This window comes from Enhydra lutris, unplaced genomic scaffold (assembly GCF_002288905.1).
Source record: "Enhydra lutris kenyoni isolate GAN:26980312 unplaced genomic scaffold, ASM228890v2 scaffoldscaffold4, whole genome shotgun sequence".
NCBI lineage: Eukaryota > Metazoa > Chordata > Mammalia > Carnivora > Mustelidae > Enhydra > Enhydra lutris.
In genome coordinates this window covers 51170552-51188829 of record NW_019154088.1, presented here as the reverse complement: position 1 = coordinate 51188829, position 18278 = coordinate 51170552, and the positions used below count along the sequence as shown (strand labels likewise).

General features: G+C 39.7%; 1 protein-coding gene across 2 annotated transcripts; it reads right to left on the bottom strand.

Annotated features, from left to right (window-relative positions):
• Nucleotides 1-223: 223 nt before the first annotated feature.
• Nucleotides 224-16031, bottom strand: LOC111162499 (cyclin dependent kinase inhibitor 3). Of its 2 annotated transcripts, XM_022526957.1 has the most exons (8): nt 15982-16031; nt 13151-13233; nt 11842-11897; nt 11283-11327; nt 8552-8774; nt 4017-4048; nt 2250-2353; nt 224-458 (listed from the first exon to the last, which is right to left on the bottom strand). In XM_022526957.1, the coding sequence occupies exons 1-8, from the start codon at nt 15988-15990 to the stop codon at nt 372-374; spliced, it is 639 nt and encodes a 212-aa protein (XP_022382665.1). In that variant the 5' UTR covers nt 15991-16031; the 3' UTR covers nt 224-371. The 2 variants fall into 2 exon arrangements, with proteins under 2 accessions (XP_022382665.1, XP_022382675.1); XM_022526967.1 differs by lacking the exon at nt 11842-11897 and having other exon boundaries at nt 263-458; nt 13215-13233; nt 15982-15990.
• Between the last annotated feature and the right edge of the window lie 2247 nt (nt 16032-18278).

The window sequence follows — 18278 nt, the reverse complement described above, 5'->3', positions numbered from 1 at the left end:
ACCAATTTTTATGCTTATTACCATGTCATGTTCCACCGGTAGTTACACATAGTAAAAGGAGGTAAAAGTGTGGTAAATAATAAAAGTAGGCAGTCAAATATTTTTCCATATGCTTGTTTCAGCATTACTTCCAAGTAAAATATTCCAGAGAAGCCAGTTCATTTCTAAAAAGGAAAATTGTATAGCAATTTTTTGATTTATAAGAGATGAGAGACACAATCAGGATTTGTCAATAAAAACTTTAGGATTATCTGCACATAAACATTTACATTCGGGTTGGTGACACTGGTAAGTTTCATTTCCATACAAATTATGTTAAATAGCTCTTAAATTTCAGACATGGTCATATATATGTTATTTGAAATTCTTTTTTATCTAGATACAGATCTTGATAATGAATCTCTTGATGATAGATGTGCAGCTAGTTTGTCCCGAAACTCATGAAGATAATTATATTGCTGAAAAAAGTAAAGATAATTGAAATATATTGTAGAAATCTAGTTAGCAGAGTAGTCACAATACTAGTAGGAATCAGGAATCAAAAAATAATTACTAAGTACAGTTCTACATCCTTTTGGATAAGGAAGTGTTTGCCTTATGAGAAGTTTCCCCTTTTAATAAAGCTGCATATAGTGTGAAGAAACTTGCTTTAAAAATCAGAAGGTAAAGACTATACTTTCAGGGATCATTTCTATAGTTTGTTACTAGAGAGGTTTCTCTGAATGTGTAGAGTACCAAATTCTAAAAAAAAAAAAAAATCAGAAGGTAACATGCAATACACATGAATGTTTTATAAATCTGTAAAATCCTTTTACTGGCAGCAGCAAATTAAAATTAAAAATAATATGTGAAGGCATTCTTTTTGCTAATGTATTTTCCTCTGGGGTATCAGTAGGGAGGAGAGGGTACTTTCTATAGCAATTAACAATGGTATATTTCAAGAAAATCTATTTCTTAATTTACGGAAGCCCTAGATTGCTGCTTCTTGTGATGATACAATCCATTTGGAACAATGTTCATAGTAAGTCTATTAAAAACACGAATCTTAACAGATAAGTGAAATAAAACTTTAAATAATTTATTTGGAGTTTTAATAGTTTCCCGGAGGATATTCTTATTCTGCCGATAATCTCATTTTTCATAGTTATCGGGAAGTTGAAATTGCCTCCTACAGCTCTTATCAGCACAGAAATGGGAAAGCCTGTCTGCTAGAGAGTGCTGAGGTGATCAGCAGACAGCCCATATAATGTGGGCTCAATTTGCTCCAAAATTAAAGATGTAAAACACACAGTCGGATATGTTTGAGCATTTGGTTTTGTTTCAGAGGGAGACCTGAAAACTTCTTGAATTTGAAGGATCCCTGGATTTTAAGAGATAAGAAGGGGAATTCTGTTTTCAGAACCTGTACAGTGAAGTGGATCCTGTGTGGATTGTTTTGAATGACCTGAGTTAAGCCCCGAGAATCAGACTGCTTGGTGAATTTGTCAGTTACTGTAATAATTCACATTCATGGCCCTTCCATAGACCCCTGACCCTGGGAAGATGGACTCAAGCCCAGGAAGCCCCTGAAGGCCAGGACTCTTGTGCCTGATCTTCTGATTTAGTTCTAATGCTGAGACAGTGTACTTGGGAAAGGAAGGCAAATTGGCTTTACAAATCTAGAAATAAAGTGAAATCTGCAGGATCTTTCAGGAACATTAATACAAAATAATATCCTTGGGGCACTGCTACCGTAGAGATTTTTAAGTGTTAAGGGGAAAGTAAATGCGAAGTTGTCATTTTAGTTATCCACAGCAAAGGATAATTAGCATAGCTTTGTGGGGTTTTTTTTGTATTATAGTCATTCATTAGCCTTTGTTAACTGTTTTGGTGATAGGAGAGGATCTTCACTAGATCTTTCTGGCCAAGAAACTACCAAGTTTATAGGAATACTTTCATTTGGAAAAGTTAAATAAATATTAAATTAAAAATTTCCCAATTTTTCCAAATAAGAGGATTCATTCTGAGACTGAATGGGCAAAAACTGAACAGTGGCAGATCCTGCAAGAGTAAACTGGAAAGGTCATATTTTTCATCAGCTTGTTAGAAACACGGTGAACTTCTTCAGACATTCAGGTTATATTTAAATGTAAGTTTTGAGCAGGTGATATACGACTAACAGAATGCTTTGGGTTTTCATTGCCCTCTTGATGACGGGACTCCACTGTGTCTATCACCTTCCTTAAACCAGGAACACACAGCCTCCTTACCTTGATCGTCTGTATTGCTCCAGACCCTCGCAGGTCTCTCAGGCTGTCGATGGCTTGCTGTGGTGAAACTGTGTCAGACAGGTAGAGGAGGAGACAAGCGGCCACTAATGGAACACGTTAGGAAAATAGTATATTATTAAATAATTAATGATAAGGTAGAGCGTTGCATATTTAATTAGACTTCTGCTGGTGCAGAAGATGGAGTTTAGTGTCATTGTGCAAAATGGATGAAAAGACTTCTAGCATGTATTTTTGACAGTTAAATTATGATTTTAAATGACTGTGGTTGAGTTGAAGTTTAAACTGGCTTCATTCTTTATTGAGCTCTATTTAATATACCATAGAATTCATTCATTTAAAGTGCACCATTCAGTGGATTTTGGTGTATTCACAGATGGGTGCAGCCATCACCACAGTCCATTTTAGAACCTTTTCATCCCCTCAAAAAGAAACCCTGTCCCCTCTTGTCATCATCCCCCTGCCCCCGTCACCCTGCCCTAAGCAACCATTAATCTGCTTTCTATGGATTTACCTAATCTAGATATTTTATATAAATGCAATCATATGTGTGCTTGTGTGACTGGCTTCTTAGGATAACGTTTTCAAGATGCAAACCTATTGTGACGTGTCACTACTTCATTCCTTTTTATGGATGAGTAATATCCCATTGTATGGATGGACATTCTGTTTATCCATTGTCAGTTGATGGGCATTTAGGCTGGCTCCATTTGTTGGCTCTTGTGAATAATGCTGCTATAAATGTTCTCGGACAAGTTTTTGTGTAGACAAGCTTCCACTTGTTTTGGGCAGGACTTGCCGGGGCACATGGTGACTCTGTGTTTAACTGTTTGAGGAAGTACTGCCAGACCGTTGTCCAAAGCAGCTGCACCATTTCACATTCTCTCCCGCAGTGTATGGAAGTTCCAATTTCTCCACATCCCAGTGGATTTTTTCCATTATTTGGATAATGGTATTGAGTGGTACCGCTTTGTGGTTTTGATTTGCATTTCCGTGATGACTCATGATGTTAGACATCTTTTCATGTCCTTAATGGTCATTTGTATATTTGGTTTGGAGAAATATCTATTCAGATCCTTTGCCCATTTTTTAAATTGGGTTGTCTTTTTATTATTGAGATGTAAGAGTTCTTTTTATATTCTAGGTAAGCCCCTTATCAGATATATGATTTGTAAATATTTTTTCCCATTCTGTGAATTCTCTTTTTATTTTGATAATTTCCTTAGAAGCATAGAAGTTTTTAATTTTGATACTGTCCAACATTAAAAGGATTAACCATTACTCCAGTATGCCACTTTGTTAACTATTTTTCTTCCTAATACATTTTTAAAAAAGTGAACGGTAAGTGCATGAAGTAATTCACTTTGGTTTTCATACTTACGATGGATATTATTTAGAATTTGCTGTCAGTATCATAACACCTGCATAGGGAAAACATTGGAAAACAAAAAACACAAGAATGCAGGTGCTAAGACTGCACTATATACACTATATATATACTATATACACTATAAGGTGTATATTATGTTTTGCAGAATCCTTCAAAACAGTGTTGAAAATACTTCCCATTCGCACTCTAGCTTTCTAGAGAAGATCAAATTAAGGACCTTAAATAATTCCTTAAGTCTTAGCAGATTTATATTTTTTTGGTCTCATTTTAATACAAAGTGAGCATATGGCCCAGAAACTGATACTTTGCCTACTTTGAGGATAAAGAAAAATACTGAATAATGAAAACACATTTCTTACCGAGACAAGATCTCCCAAGTCCTCCATAACAGCTGAAAGGGAAGCACAGTTTTGAATATTGTGTTCTCCTTCTACTCCACCAATTAGAACTGAAGACCTGCTCTTTCTGCCCTCTCTTTCTAATAGTGCCTACTAGCACAGCACCTAGCACACAGAGGTTAATAAGTTTTTTTTTTTTAAATTTTATTTGTTTATTTGACCGAGAGAGATCACAAGTAGGCAGAGAGGCAGGCAGAGAGAGAAAGGCGGGTGGGTGGGAGGCAGGTTCCCTGCTGAGCAGAGAGCCCGATGCGGGATTCAGTCCCAGGACCCTGAGATCATGACCTGATCTGAAGGCAGAGGTTTAACCCACTGAGCCACCCAGGTGCCCCAATAAGAATTTTTTAATTAACCAAGAGCAGGGTGTACTTATTTATTTGTTGGGAGGTATTCTGAACACCTCTAGTGGTCAATGCAGGCAGGGCCTTTTCATTGACCTCTTAAACACCAGGATCCACATCCGGGAAGTGGAATATGTTACTAAATAGAAATCAGACTATTTTGACCAACTGCCAGTTTGTTTTCCTCTGTCTAAACAAAACCATGGTTATGGAACAAGTCCATGTGATGACTCTTCATTGCCTAAAAAGAGTACAGAGGTGGCGTGTAACAGAGGTTTGGAGGCTGGGTTCTAGAGCCCCACTGTCTGGGGCTGAACGGTGAATCTGTCATTTTGACATGCGTGAACCTAAGCAAGTGATTTAACCTCTCTGGGCCTCATCCGTATCACCTAAAAAATGGTGACAGCCACAGTACCCGCATCATAGTTAGGACTGAATGAGGTAACTAAATTTGTGAAGGGCTTGCAACAGAGCTTGGCACAGAGTAAAAAGTCAATGCATGTTAGGTGCTCTAGTCTAGCCCTGTGAAGAAATCAGCAGTACTGCAGAACTGGATTTTCCAGAAAAAAATCATGATTAAACCTCCAAGCAACAAAACCATTCATCCCAATTACTTTTGAAGATGCTTAAAAAATGTGTTACACAATTCCTAACTTTTTTTTTTTTTAAAGATTTTTATTTATCTATTTGACAGAAATCACAAGTAGGCAGAGAGAGAGATTGGAGGAAGCAGGCTCCCCGCCGAGCAGAGAGCCCGATGTGGGGCTTGATCCCAGGACCCTGGGATCATGACCTGAGCTGAAGGCAAAGGCTTTAACCCACTGAGCCACCCAGGCGCCCTACAATTCCTAACTTTTTAAGAGGGTGTATTGAACCTAAAGTAGTGCCGACAACCTCTCAGGACCATGAATGAGCGTGCGGTACCGTAGATGAAGCCAGGAGAGGATGTAAGCCACAGACCAAGCAGATACTGGCTCCTAGAGTAGTCACAAGTTTGCTTTCTACGAAGTGTCCCGGATAGAGGCCCGTTTCAGAGATGAGGATCTACCATAGGAAGGTAGAGACGGGCACTTCATTGTTTCTCTGCAAGGTGAATACTTCCTCATACCTTTATCTTTCCTCCTCTGATTCCTGCTCATCCTTCAAAATCTAGCTCAAATGTCCTTTTCTGAACTGCGTTTGTGCCCCATGAAAGCTCTCACTGCCCTTTGTGCCGCCTTGCGTATATCTTGTGTGAGTCTTACTGCACCTACGTGGTTGTGCTGTTAGCATGGGCTCCTTGAGGGCGGGGAGTGGACCTCACAGTGCCTGTTTTGTATTCATAATGTATGGTACACTGTGGGTGTTATGGGTTGAATTGTAGCCCCATAAAGGTGTGTTGAAGTCCTCATGCCCGGTACTGTGAAAGTGACCTTGTCTAGAAATCGTGTCTTTGCAGATGTAATTAAGTTAAGATGAGATCATAGGGGTAGACCCTAATGCAATATGACTGGTGTCCTTTTTTTTTTTTTTTTTAAAGATTTATTTATTTATTTGTGAGAGAGAGAGAGAGAGCACAGGCAGTGGGGAGGAATATAGGGAAAAGCAGACTCTCTGCTGAGTAGGGAGCCCAATGCAGGATTCGATCCCAGGACCCCAGGATCATGACCTGAGCTGAAGGCAGATGCTTAACTGACTGAGCCTCCCAGGTCCCTGACTGGTATCCTTATAAGAGGAAATGCCCCAGGAAGACACAGCAACACAGAGAGAAGCCTGTGATGACAGAGGCAGAGATTGGAGTGATGCAGCTGTGAACCAAGGAATGCTAAAGAGTGACGGCCACCACCAGAAGCTAGGAAGAGGCAAGGAAGGATTCTACCAGAGTCTCAGAGGGCATATGGTCCTGTTGACACCTTGATTTTGGACTTCTACCTTCAGAACTGGGGGAGAGAAAATTTCTGTTGTCCTAAGCTACCCACTTTGTAGTACTTTGTTACAACAGTGCTAGGAAACAGCATAGTACAGTAGGCAAGCAGTTTTGCTGATTTTATAAAGGAACAAAAATGCACAGGGAGAATCAATGGGATAGCACCAGCAGTCAACAAAATGGTAGAAAAAAATTTTACCAGACCCAGTTTCTGAGGGATAAACTGTAGAGCCATCTAGCAATGGAAGCACTCAAAGATGGCAGAATGGATAGAAAATTAGTCACTGTAGAACACCTTCAAAAGCTCTAAGATGATGAAAATTTCTAGTCAACAGATGCTTTATTTTATGGGAGCCAGAAGCATTCAACCTATGTAACCATCTTTCCATCCTGTTTGTATTCTGTTCAAACATCAGACAGCATTTGGTGTGCTAGAACCCATTCAAGTAAAATTCATTAAATTTCACTAATCTGAGCTAGTTTGATCTCTAGAAACTTTTCAGTAGAGGCTGTTTTCAAGGATGTATTAAAAAAAAAAAGAAAAAAAAAAGAGGAGCACCTGGGTGGCTCAGTCATTAAGTGTCTGCCTTTGGCTCAGGTCATGGTCCCAGTGTCCTGGGATCAAGCCCCACATCAGACTCCTAGCTCAGTGGGGAGCCTGCTTCTCCTTCTCCCATTACCCCTGCTTGTATTCCTTCTCTTTCTGTCTCTCTCTGTCAAATAAATAAATAAAATCTTAAAAAATTAAAATTAAAATTAAAAAAAAATCTCAGAACTGATTTGAAAAATGGGTCCCCAAATTGAAAAATATTTTTTTGCAAGCCACATATAATTATCTAATGCTATTTTACTTAGACTTATTAGATAATTTAGTATAGACAACTTTATTCTAAAATTTTGCTTTTAATATTAGTAAAGCAGTTAGTAATTGCTTATAATTGTAGATTACGCTTTCCTCTAGAGAAAGGCTGGAAATTGTAGAATGTAGGATGGTGTCCAGTTCTCTGTACATTAGAGTTCATTTCAGCCACAGTGTGTGTCCCCAAAGCCCCGTGCACTACTTTGTTCACCTTTGTAATGGGAACTGTGGGCACAGGGCCCCCCAGCTCTAGGTCTATGGAGAAAATGGCTGGGCTCGCCCTTTCCCTTGGTGCCATGAGACTACCTGGTTATTTGGTATAGTCTGCATACTTTCTAGTTCAGAGCTTTTTTTTTTTTTTAGGGCTTTTGAGGTATCAAATTATTTAATACTCTACCTTGTTCCAGGAAGGATTAAGCAATTTATTAGGATACAAAAAGTACAAAAATCACAGAACCTCTGCTGTGTGTCTCACTGCAGGCAGAGCATCTACTGCATTATCCACAGCCTCACTTCTAATCTTTGTACTGCTACTGTCTACTGCTGATTGGCACTCCCTTTTTCCTTTCTCCAAGCTACTTTTCTCCTCTCGCCTCCTTTTTCCCCCCTTAGCTCATTTTATTTCGTTTTAAATTTCCATACCAGCAGCTTGTGCATAGCCATCGACAAACAATGAGAGTACCTCTTTTGGTCTGGTGGCAAATTGATATCATCAAATACAATTTTACAGTCATATTATTAAGATTGCTCATCGCTTATGATTTCTTTGCTAATTTTAAAAAACTGACCTTTTTTCCCCTCAAGATTTTTTATTTATTCATTTGAGAGAGAGAGAAAGCAAGTGGAAGGGAAGGTCAGAGGTCCCCACTGAGCAGGGAGCCTGATGCAGGGCTCGATCCCAGGACCCTGGGATCATGACCTGAGATGAAGGCAGATTCTTAACTACATGAGCCACTCAGTGGCCCCCCCATGCTGACTTCTTCTTTTTTTTTTTTTTGGTAGTTAGAAGCAACTAAGCCACTGAAAGGCTGACCAGTGAGTGAGTAAGGGTATCATAAGAATGATGCCCCATCTTTTTTGGAAGGAAAAGGGACCCAAAATTATAAGTAATGCTCTAAGGCAAAAAGAAAGAATAAAAAGCCTGTAAATCTGTTCTGAAAATTTCCAAATCTACTCATCTATTGTCCTTACCCTTCAAAAGGACTGATGGCAAATATCTGAGTGCTTGCCCTGTAGCAGACATTATGCAAGTACCTGCCATGCTTTATCTCCTTTTGATCCTTTCACCAAACTGTAAGGTAGGTAGTAAGTGAATAAGGATGCAATAACTAGAAAAATCTTTCTGACTGGGGCATTTCTCATGTTATTTATGGAGAAAAGAATAACGTACTGTATTAAGGTTTTTCGGTTATTTTTAAGGCAGATTGCAAGCTCCTCCATTATTTCACAGCAGCTGGCTATGTCAGGAGTCCCTCCATCTGGAATTGGATGATGATGAGTGATAAATCCATACTGATGGTAGAGGTCCAAGAGGTTTGGGACTCTGTATTTTGACAGTTCTCCTCTGGTGCAGAAAACAAATATGTCTTGTATACCATAGCTCTTTAGTTCTTCTGCCAATAAACCAAGATACGGATACACATGTACAAAATATTACAAATTTAAATACAGTCAAGACAGAGGATGTGGTGTTAAATTTCTTAAGCCAAACTAAAGTAAATAACAAATGATAATCTAAAAATTTGAAACACTTATTAATAATCTAAAACAATATTGATCTGTCTTCAAAGAAGGGTAAAAATCAAGTCACTAAGCACAGAACAGGAATTGGAAACACCTGGACCAAAAGGTGATTAAAATTAATCACCTTAATAATAAAATCATACTATAATATAATAATCATAATTATATTATATTATAATAGGATAATCGCATTATAATATAGTGATTATATTATCATATTATAATAATTATATGATATTTATAATATTATAATGACTTACTAATTCAAAATGTTTTAAACTGAATTTTAAGATGAGTCAAGTATATTGCTGTTCTTGAAAAAAATATTTTTTTCCATATGGCTTTAAAAATGAATTTAAAAACAATCTGCTATTTCAAAATAACCTCTTGTGAAAAAACAAAAGCATATTTCTTTCCCATTTTCTTCTCCCAAAATCCATGTTTGCTATTTTCCTCCCTCTGCTGTTTTGTTTTACCCTAAGCATTGTATGTAAAATCTCCTGAATGCCCAGGCTGCCTGAGCTCATGTTCTCTTTTATATTTGTACTGTGTCTTGCCACCATGCATTTCATTTTATGGACTAGGTCTCTAGGAAATAAAACGTTAACTATGCTAGAATTAGGTGACTTAGCTAATTTCACTATAATGAATATGAACCAAGCAATAGTACTATAGGTCATTCTATACACTAAAACATTCTCACGGCAATATTCACTCTAGAGTCTTATGTTCAAAATGAATAACTAATTCTGGCTGATCTCAGCCTCCTCTCTCTCCCTGCTAAATCCAGGGACTAATTTAACGAAGCGTCTTTTATCATGAACCTCCAGATTTGTACTTGAAATGTGGCTAGTCTAAATTGAGATGCATCCTAAGTATAAAATACATATCTGATCTCAAAGATCAAGTACAAAAAAATCTGTATCTCATTAATAATTTGTTTTAGGCTTAAAACCATTAAAATGAAACTATTTAGGTTCTGTTAGGCTAAATAAAATATATCAAGTTAATTTCATCTGTTTTTACTTTTTTAATATGGCAGCTAGAAAATGTAAAGTTACACATGTGGCTTCTATCTGTGACTCCGGACAGTGCTGCTTTAGTTAATACTATTATGTTTTCATACTTCTAAAAGAATTAAAACTGAAGTCTGCATACTTAACCATTTTTAAGAGTAGGTGATTTTCTCTTTGACTCTTGCACACAATGGATAATTTCTATTACACAGTGGTTTTCAAACTTTCCTAGAAAGGACTCTGAGGAGGGAACCATAGGGGTTGATGCAGGGAGAGTCTAGGTCTCTCCCACCAGACTATCATCTTTTATACTTTGGATTCCATTTAAGATCTCACTGGAAAACAAAAGGTTTGGTAAAATATTGGAAACCCCATTTATAGAAGATACTAAATGAATAGGGCTTTCCAAAATGTGCAAGACTGGTTCTTGAGCCAGTGATTTTCATTATAGTTTGCCTATAACCTAAATGTTCTCCAAATAAAAACTCCCTACCATGGCAGGTATATCTAGCTCATAGAATCTTTACAAGCAATTCAAGAGTCAACTAATCTTTTAGCCTCTGTAAGTCTTTTTTGGTAGGTAAGGAATAAATTAGAGAAAGCAAATTAATAAATTGATATCCCAAAATACCCAGGAAAAAACTTTAATATTTAAAAAATTTATACCGGTCAGAATCAAGATGTGTGTGTGTGTGTGTGTGTGTGTGTGTGTGTTTATTTATATTTATTTTGGTATATTATGGGGACATTGGTAGGACTATTAGCCTTGAGATATTCCAGGCCAACCAGGATAAAATGTTTTGAAAATCCAAGTTTTTTAGTTCTATGGAATATGTAAATTCCAAATTGGGGTGGGCTATCAGGATATTTGTGGGGTGAACATCCTTGAACCCGGGAAGATCAGACCCTATTCCATCTTTCCTACCCAGATGCTAGCTCTCTAAATTTCCTACCCAGGATGGACAATTTCAGTACTACCTCTGGGTTCTTGGCTCAGGCTTAATTTCTACATCACAAGCATGTCTGTAAAGGACAATATGTTAAAAGATCTGGGCAGTGAAATGGCAGTTTTCTATTTACATACTTTCTTCCCTCTAACTTATACATTTTAAACTCAAATGCAATTTCTATGTGTAACTACAATGATCAGTGAAAAGCGATGCTGTATTTAGTAAATGAGGAGTTAGTTCTCTGTGCCCTTTGCAAATATCTCTTTGTGTCAGAATAAGTCTACAGTTTGAAATTATGAAATAACAAACATATTTCATATACTGAACAGAGACTAGCATTTGTTCTTTTTGACAAAGAGATTTTCAGTGTTATTAAGGAAAAAACAATATGGTTGTTTCATGTTATACCTACCTGTGTCTTTTTCGATATTTCTTCTAACATTTTTAAATTTACAACCTATAAGCAATAATAAGGCAAGTGAAAAAGTCAGTTTTTGGTCACATATAACAATATATTTAAACACATACACAGTTACTTTACAAGGTCATACCTCTATGATCATTTATATGTTTCAATTTCATTTTGAGTGTGGATTTCAATTTCTTATATTCCTAGGAATATAATTGAAGGGATTCATAGACCCCAGGTGAAGGAGCTCCTATTCCATAGAGTCTTTTTTCTGTGTACTTTCTGTAACAAGTACCTACCTGTTGCCCTCAGCCTCACCTTGTACCCCAATGCTAAAGTTTTTTTTAAAGATAGGTAATCAGAAATGCAGAACTGTGAATGGGTCTGGAAGGGTTGAAGAGTGATTTCTGTTCTTTTAGCTAGAGCCCACATGAGGGCATCCTAAAGTGAGTTCTCCAGGCTGATGATCTAGGAAATTCTCTTCTTGCTCAGTACAGTGATGTATTAGCTGATTAACAGGTTATCTTAAGTATCAACAGAAGCCAACCGTAGTGTTACCTACCTGGAAGAGCACATAAACCAAGAAACTGAGAACAATTCACTCGTGACAGGGGTAGCCTGAAAAGAATAAAACTTTGAGTTTACTTCAGTTTTTAAAAAGTTGTAAGTGGAAACTCAGTTCAAGAAATGCGTGCTTGGCATGGAAGAAGGGTGTTTTAAAGTTTTACTGCAGTCACAAAACAAAAATGCGTATGCAAATATAATAGTATAAAACATATTTAAGTTACCCTGTGGTATGTTATCTGAGATATTTTGCATTAGTAATCTTGGGGAATTGTCTAGAAAATGACCTTCTGATGATTTCATCCCCAGCATTCATTCTCCATTACTATTTAAAGATTTCTTTGTAGGACTTCCTTAAACAGATATAATTTCATATGATAAAAATTGCAGGTCATTCCTTGTTGCAATGGATTTTGGTTCAAATAAAATAATTTCAAGAAATCATATTCCCAGTTTGCAGTACTCAGGGAGAGAGCAGATAAAGGCTAGCTTGGTCTATAAGACAGAAGATGAATTTAGAAGAAAACAGGGGGCATTGTATAAATACCATGTAACTCTGAAAATTAGATGAGTTTTTGGGTTTTAAAGGGGGTAGTGTAAGGGGAAATGAAAGATAATTGCTATTTGATGACAGAACAAAAGGACCTTTGGAGGTAACACACTCTTTTTCTCTTCCTATAGTTGGAAATGGTGTTTTCTTAGAGAGATTATTACATTTACAGGGATGAGAGAAAGCATTGATTGTTGTAGAGATTCTGGTGTAATAAGTCACTGCCAAGATTTGGAAGTTGATTCTATATAGAAACATTTGTTTTTGCTATTGTATCTATGGTAACATGGCATTTATCTTTAGTCAGGGTCTGCTAATAGATGCATTATTGTGGCAAGTAGTTCTAGGATTTGACTAAATGATAAACAATTAAATATCTCATCCTATGTTCGGTATATTGTTCTTTTGTCATAAAAGAATAAGTAGGTTTGGGTACTAAATTGCAGATTTGCTGATCCCGTCTCAAGTCCTTACTTGTTTCTACTATGGTTTTCTGAATGCATGAAGAATTGACTTCCTCCTCTGCCCATCCCCCATCCAAAAGAAAAGTCTTCTTCTATCATAGACAGTAAATAAATCATGGAGTTAGAGGATCCCTTAAAGATCAGAATTACCCAATCCTCAGAAGAGAATCACTAAATATTTTCAAAATGTGGACTACACTATCTACACGGACTATGATCAAATAATCAAATAATTAAATAATCAAATAATTTAGCTCATCATTGATCAGAAATGATCATTGATCAGAACATACCATGATATCTGAATTGGAGTCTGTTCATCTTCAATAGGCTCTTCGTCTGATGAGTCAAACTCGCTTGTTTGCAATGAACTAGGCTTCAAAAGAAATCAGTTATGTTAAATAACTGTAAAGAAGAATACGTATGTATAAGCTGATCCTTGCTTAAACACACACTGAATGCATATTTGCAATTTATTCAACTTGAAATATCAGAATGATCAGCGATATAAATACTAAATTACTGAGTTTACCATCCTATTAATAATTATAGTGTTCTGTAGTGGAAAGAGAGTTGGACTGGGAAAAACCAGGATCCTGGTTTTGGCTCTGCCACTTACTGTATAATCTCGGACAAGCAACCTCAGTTTATTCTGGGTTTCCGTTTTCTACAACTATAAAGTGAGGAGACCTATTTGTTAATTCACAAATACTTCTTTTTTTTTTGTTTTGTTTTTAAGATTTTATTTGTTTATTGGACAGAGAGAGATCACAAGTAGGCAGAGAGGCAGGCAGAGAGAGAGAGGAGGAAGCAGGCTCCCCACCAAGGAAAGAGCCGGACGTGGGGCTCGATCCCAGGACCCCGGGATCATGACCCGAGCCAAAGGCAGAGGCTTTAACCCTCTGAGCCACCCAGGCGCCCCTCACAAACACTTCTTAAACACCTTCGTTTGCCAAGGTCTGGAGATGCAAAGATCCATAAAATAAAAAACTTCAGTACAGTTGGAGAGATGTGTGCATAGATTAGAAAATAAAGTTATAAGTGCTAAAATGGAAGCATAAACTATGCATTTTATTTATTTTTAAAGATTTTTTTTTTCATTTGATGGGGAGGAGGGAAAGAGAGAGCACAAACACAAGCAGGAGGAGCGGCAGGCAGACGGAGAGGGAGAAGCAGATTCCCCGCTGAGCAAGGAGCCTGATGTGGGGCTCCATCCCAGGACCCTGAGATCATGACCTGAGCCAAAGACAGATGCTTAACCAACTGAGTGACTGCTTAGAGAGGCAGAGAAAACTTCAGAGGAGATAAATTAGCTGGGTTTTGAAGGACAAGCAGGAAGTTTTTAGGCAGATAAGGAAGAAGTTAAGGCAATAAAGGCAAAAGGAGAAAGAACTTGTTTTCAGGAACTGTGACATCAGAGCCGAGGTGATGAAGCCAGATAAGTAGTTTTAACTACCCCCATCTCTCCAAAAACAACCCCAATATGGCCTAGTAGTTTGGTTAATGGGGGGTGGACAGGTAGAATATCATACCCTCAACTTTGTGAGTTACTGGACTAGAGAGATCGAGATGGACTTTGTGTAAGGATCTAAGGAGTTGGAACTCAATCCTGTAGGCATAATTTCTACATAAGAGTCAGTTGTTTAATAGGATCAATTTAAAAAAAAAACACACCTTTCTTATTATTTCCAAGTTGGAGCCACTGGAGAGATAAAACAGTGGAGAGGCAAATGGAGATCAATGTTAGTTTTATTACTGAGTGTCAAAGGGAGAATGTGGCTTTAAAAGTCAAGTGGGGGGGGCGCCTGGGTGGCTCAGTGGGTTAAGCCTCCGCCTTCGGCTCAGGTCATGATCCCAGGGTCCTGGGATCGAGCCCCACATCGGGCTTTCTACTCTGCAGGGAGCCTGCTTCCTCCTCCTCTCTCTCTCTGCCTGACTCTCTGCCTACTTGTGATCTCTGTCAAATAAATAAACAAAATCTTAAAAAAAAAAAAAAATTTATAAAAGTCAAGTGGGCCCGTCAACTCTTCTCTCCAGAATTGGACTTACCTACCCAGTCATGGGCAGCAGTGAACAACACACTGCAGAGAGAAGAAAGGGTTCCGCTATTTTGTTCAGCTCCTCCCAGTCTGGGGGATCAGATCTCTTGCTCCGTCCCTTCAGGGAACAAGGGGGAAAGGAGGCCAGGAGTGAAGGACAGCTGACGCCCCTCCACAAGGAAACAAGGGGATTAGCAAGGGTAACCAGCTAATGTGCTTTCTAGCTCTGAAGCTATACTCTAGAACGGTCTTGTTTGTTACGACAAGATCACATTGCAGAGCCATTTAGGCTATGGATGTGAGTTGCTTTGGATCTCTTTGCGTTATTATTATTATCAACTCAAATGAAGGTCCTTTAATATTCCATAGGTTGTCACCCCTGGTTGACAGGTGATTGAGTCAGGTGGGACCTCAGCTCCTTGCGTCTGTTTTTCCTTTCCCTTTAAAGCAGTTTTGACGATTCAAGATTTTCAGAGTGTGGCTCCTTCACTAGGCTCTTCCAGCCAGGTTAACAAATCCTAACAGAGTCAGACGTTTCTTCTCCCCCAGGTCCAGAGATTCTGAACCCCAGAAAGGCACGCAGTGCCAGTTGGCCCCGGGGGATGGTGACGCGCCCACAAACGGGGGTTGGCAAAGGTCTTTCCTCGAGTTTTCCCCGTCTGCGGTGAGGAATGCTCACCAGGGGCGCGCGGGGCATCCCTGGACATCCTTTGGGGCTGGGTATGAGGCAGACTGATAACACTGAGACCTCTTAGCTCTCCGTGCCTCAGTTTCTTCCGTAAAACCGGATTCAGCCCTCTCTGGCAGGGCTGTCGTGAGGCTTAGGAGACTCCGCAGGCGGCAGTACCCAGCCGGAGCACAACAGGTGCACAGCGAATGTCTGTCGTCCCCACGTCCGCCACCGACCCTGTTCCTTCTCAGTCATCGCTCTCCCCCATCCAGGGAAGCGCCACCTCCCCGACCCAGGACGGTTACAGGGCGAGTCAGGCCGCGATCAGGCCTGGGCTGTCCCCAGGCCCGAGAACTGGCCTCGGAGCCGCTTCCGTCCCTGTGGCATCGCTCGTCCAAGCCTCGGCCCGACTCACCGGCTTCATCGCTGGCAGCCCCGCGTCCTGACCTGCTGCCGCCTCTCTCCAGCAGCACCAGTGTCCCAGCTAGAGCCCCGCGCCGAGCCCGCCCCTTCGCTCAGCTCATTGGTAGATCCTTCTGGGAGGTGGAGCGCGGCGTCTTCTAGGAGCCAATCAGACCCTCTCCCTGTTTTTTCCTCCGCCCCCGAGTGCCTGGGCTCGGCCTTTAACCGCCCATTGGTTTCTAGGTGCCTTTGAAAGACGCGCGTCTGGAGGGCCCTATTGAACGTTGATTGGCTGGGAGGGGGCCCTCCTCCCCCCAGTGGGGAGCCGGGAGAGGGCGGGAAGCCAGAGCGAAGAAAGCATCTGAAGGCAGCCCCAACCCTTTGGGGACGCTGGAAAGCCTTACTTTCTCATGACAGGATTCCAGAGTGGTACCAGGTTAGGGTATTTTGTTTCTTAAATTTTTAAAAATCTGAAGGGCTTAGGGGGAGTACTATCTTGGAGCATCTTATGAAAACACTCCCCATAGACTTTATACTTATGGTCATATCTAGTCATATAAGTACGATGGACAGGACTAAAAATCCAAAATACAAACATAACTTGTATGTTTGGTATTTTGGGTTCTAAACTATGCTAGAATCTAGACAAATTAGGTTGTAGATCTACTTTCGTGTTCAGTAAATGTGAATGCAATGGTATTGTGAGAAAGGAAGATAAGTCTCCAGATGATTTTTCATGCTAGTGTTTTTACATAATCAGCTATAATCTTGAAAAACTGTGGTTGATTATCCTCTCCCCCACTCTTCCGTCCCCATTTAGCTGGCCAGGAGAAGGAAGTCATCGGGACCCATATTACCTGCACATCTGCAGAATATGTGGAAATTTCAGCTCCCTGACTCATGTTGTGAAAACCAGTGGGTGGAGAGCTAATAAGAGGAATTCTTTAGTAAAGAAGAAAGCATAGTTTGACTTGGAGTCTGTATTAGTCAGAGTTCTCCAGAGAAAGAGCACCAAGAGGATAACAGACAGAAAGAGATTTATTTTAAGGGAGTGGATCTCCTAATTGTGAAAGTTTGGTAAGTCTGCAAAGTCTGACAGAGTTGTCTATGGGGCTGGAGACTCAGGAAGGAGGTGCAGCTGAAGTTCAAAGGCAGTCTGCTTTAGAACCAGGACCAACAGATTTTGCAGATGAAGCTGAAAGGCAGATTGCTGCAGAATGCTCTCTTGTCTTGCTCTATTTCCTACCTTCAACTGATTGAATGTGGCCCACCCACATTATAGAGGGCAGTTGGCTTCACTCAGAGTCCCCCAATTTAAATATTAATCTCATCCAAAAACACCTTCACAGAAACATCCAAAATAATGTTTGACCAAATATCTGGGTGCAGTAGCCCAGCCAAGTTGACACATAAAATTAGCCATCATAGACATGTTGGATTTGATCGACTGATTGATACATTCATTCAGAGAATATTTATTGAGCACCCCTTGGGTCCTATGTACTATTCAAGATGCTGGGAGTGAACTGGAATGAATTAACCAATATCTTTGCCTTTATGGGGCTCATATGTTATAAGTGAAGAGAGTTAGGTAGTGATAGGTGCTGTGAAGAAAAATTAAAATAAGCAGAGCCTGATGAAGATACTATTCTAGATAGAAAAGTGAAGGAAGGCATCTTTCGAGGAGATGTCATTTGAGACATCCAAATGAAAAGAGAGTGAACCATTTGTGGAAAAGTTTCCTGTCTGTCTAAAAAGTCTGTCAAAAAAGGAGGTGCAAAGGTCCTGAGGTAGGAATGTGTTAGGTATATTCCAGAAACAGAAGGGAGGCCAGTTTGGAAGAAAATGAATGAGGCAGAAAGTGGTAGGAAATAAAGCAGGGGATTGCGGGAGGCTTAAGAGCTTCTTTTCTAAAGGATTCAAGAAAGAGTCCAAAGAAAGATTTGGACCTAGGCTCCAGGTAAGTCCTCCCTGGTGGCTATTCAATACTCTCTCATTCTCTAACTCTGACCTTCTTTCCCCTTCTCCCAACGTTGTCTTCACAGATCTCTTTAATCTTCAGCATCAGGGGTCTCTTCTATTTCCTCAGAACATACCTTCTTCCTCAGAATGGATGAAGTCCCAGCTCCATTGAGTGTTGTGCAAGTTCTGCCACCTCTGGCCTCAGCTGGATGCAAACACACAATCAACCTATTCTGGCCCCTGCTGAATCTGCAGAGTCAGGAGGATGAGCTCTAGTCCCATGGTAGGAAGGAGGTGGAGGATTGGGGGTCAACTGGGAGCATTTCAACTTTTGTTTGTTCTCTCCAT

What these genes read in the sequence shown, in the direction of transcription:
- LOC111162499 (XM_022526957.1), bottom strand. An exon ending in AAATATCGAAAAAGACACAG is followed by an intron (nt 8,775 to 11,282) that starts GTAGGTATAACA and finishes GTTTATTGGCAG; the next exon opens with AAGAACTAAAGAGCTATGGT. An exon ending in AACCGAAAAACCTTAATACA is followed by an intron (nt 4,049 to 8,551) that starts GTACGTTATTCT and finishes CTTCCCTTTCAG; the next exon opens with CTGTTATGGAGGACTTGGGA.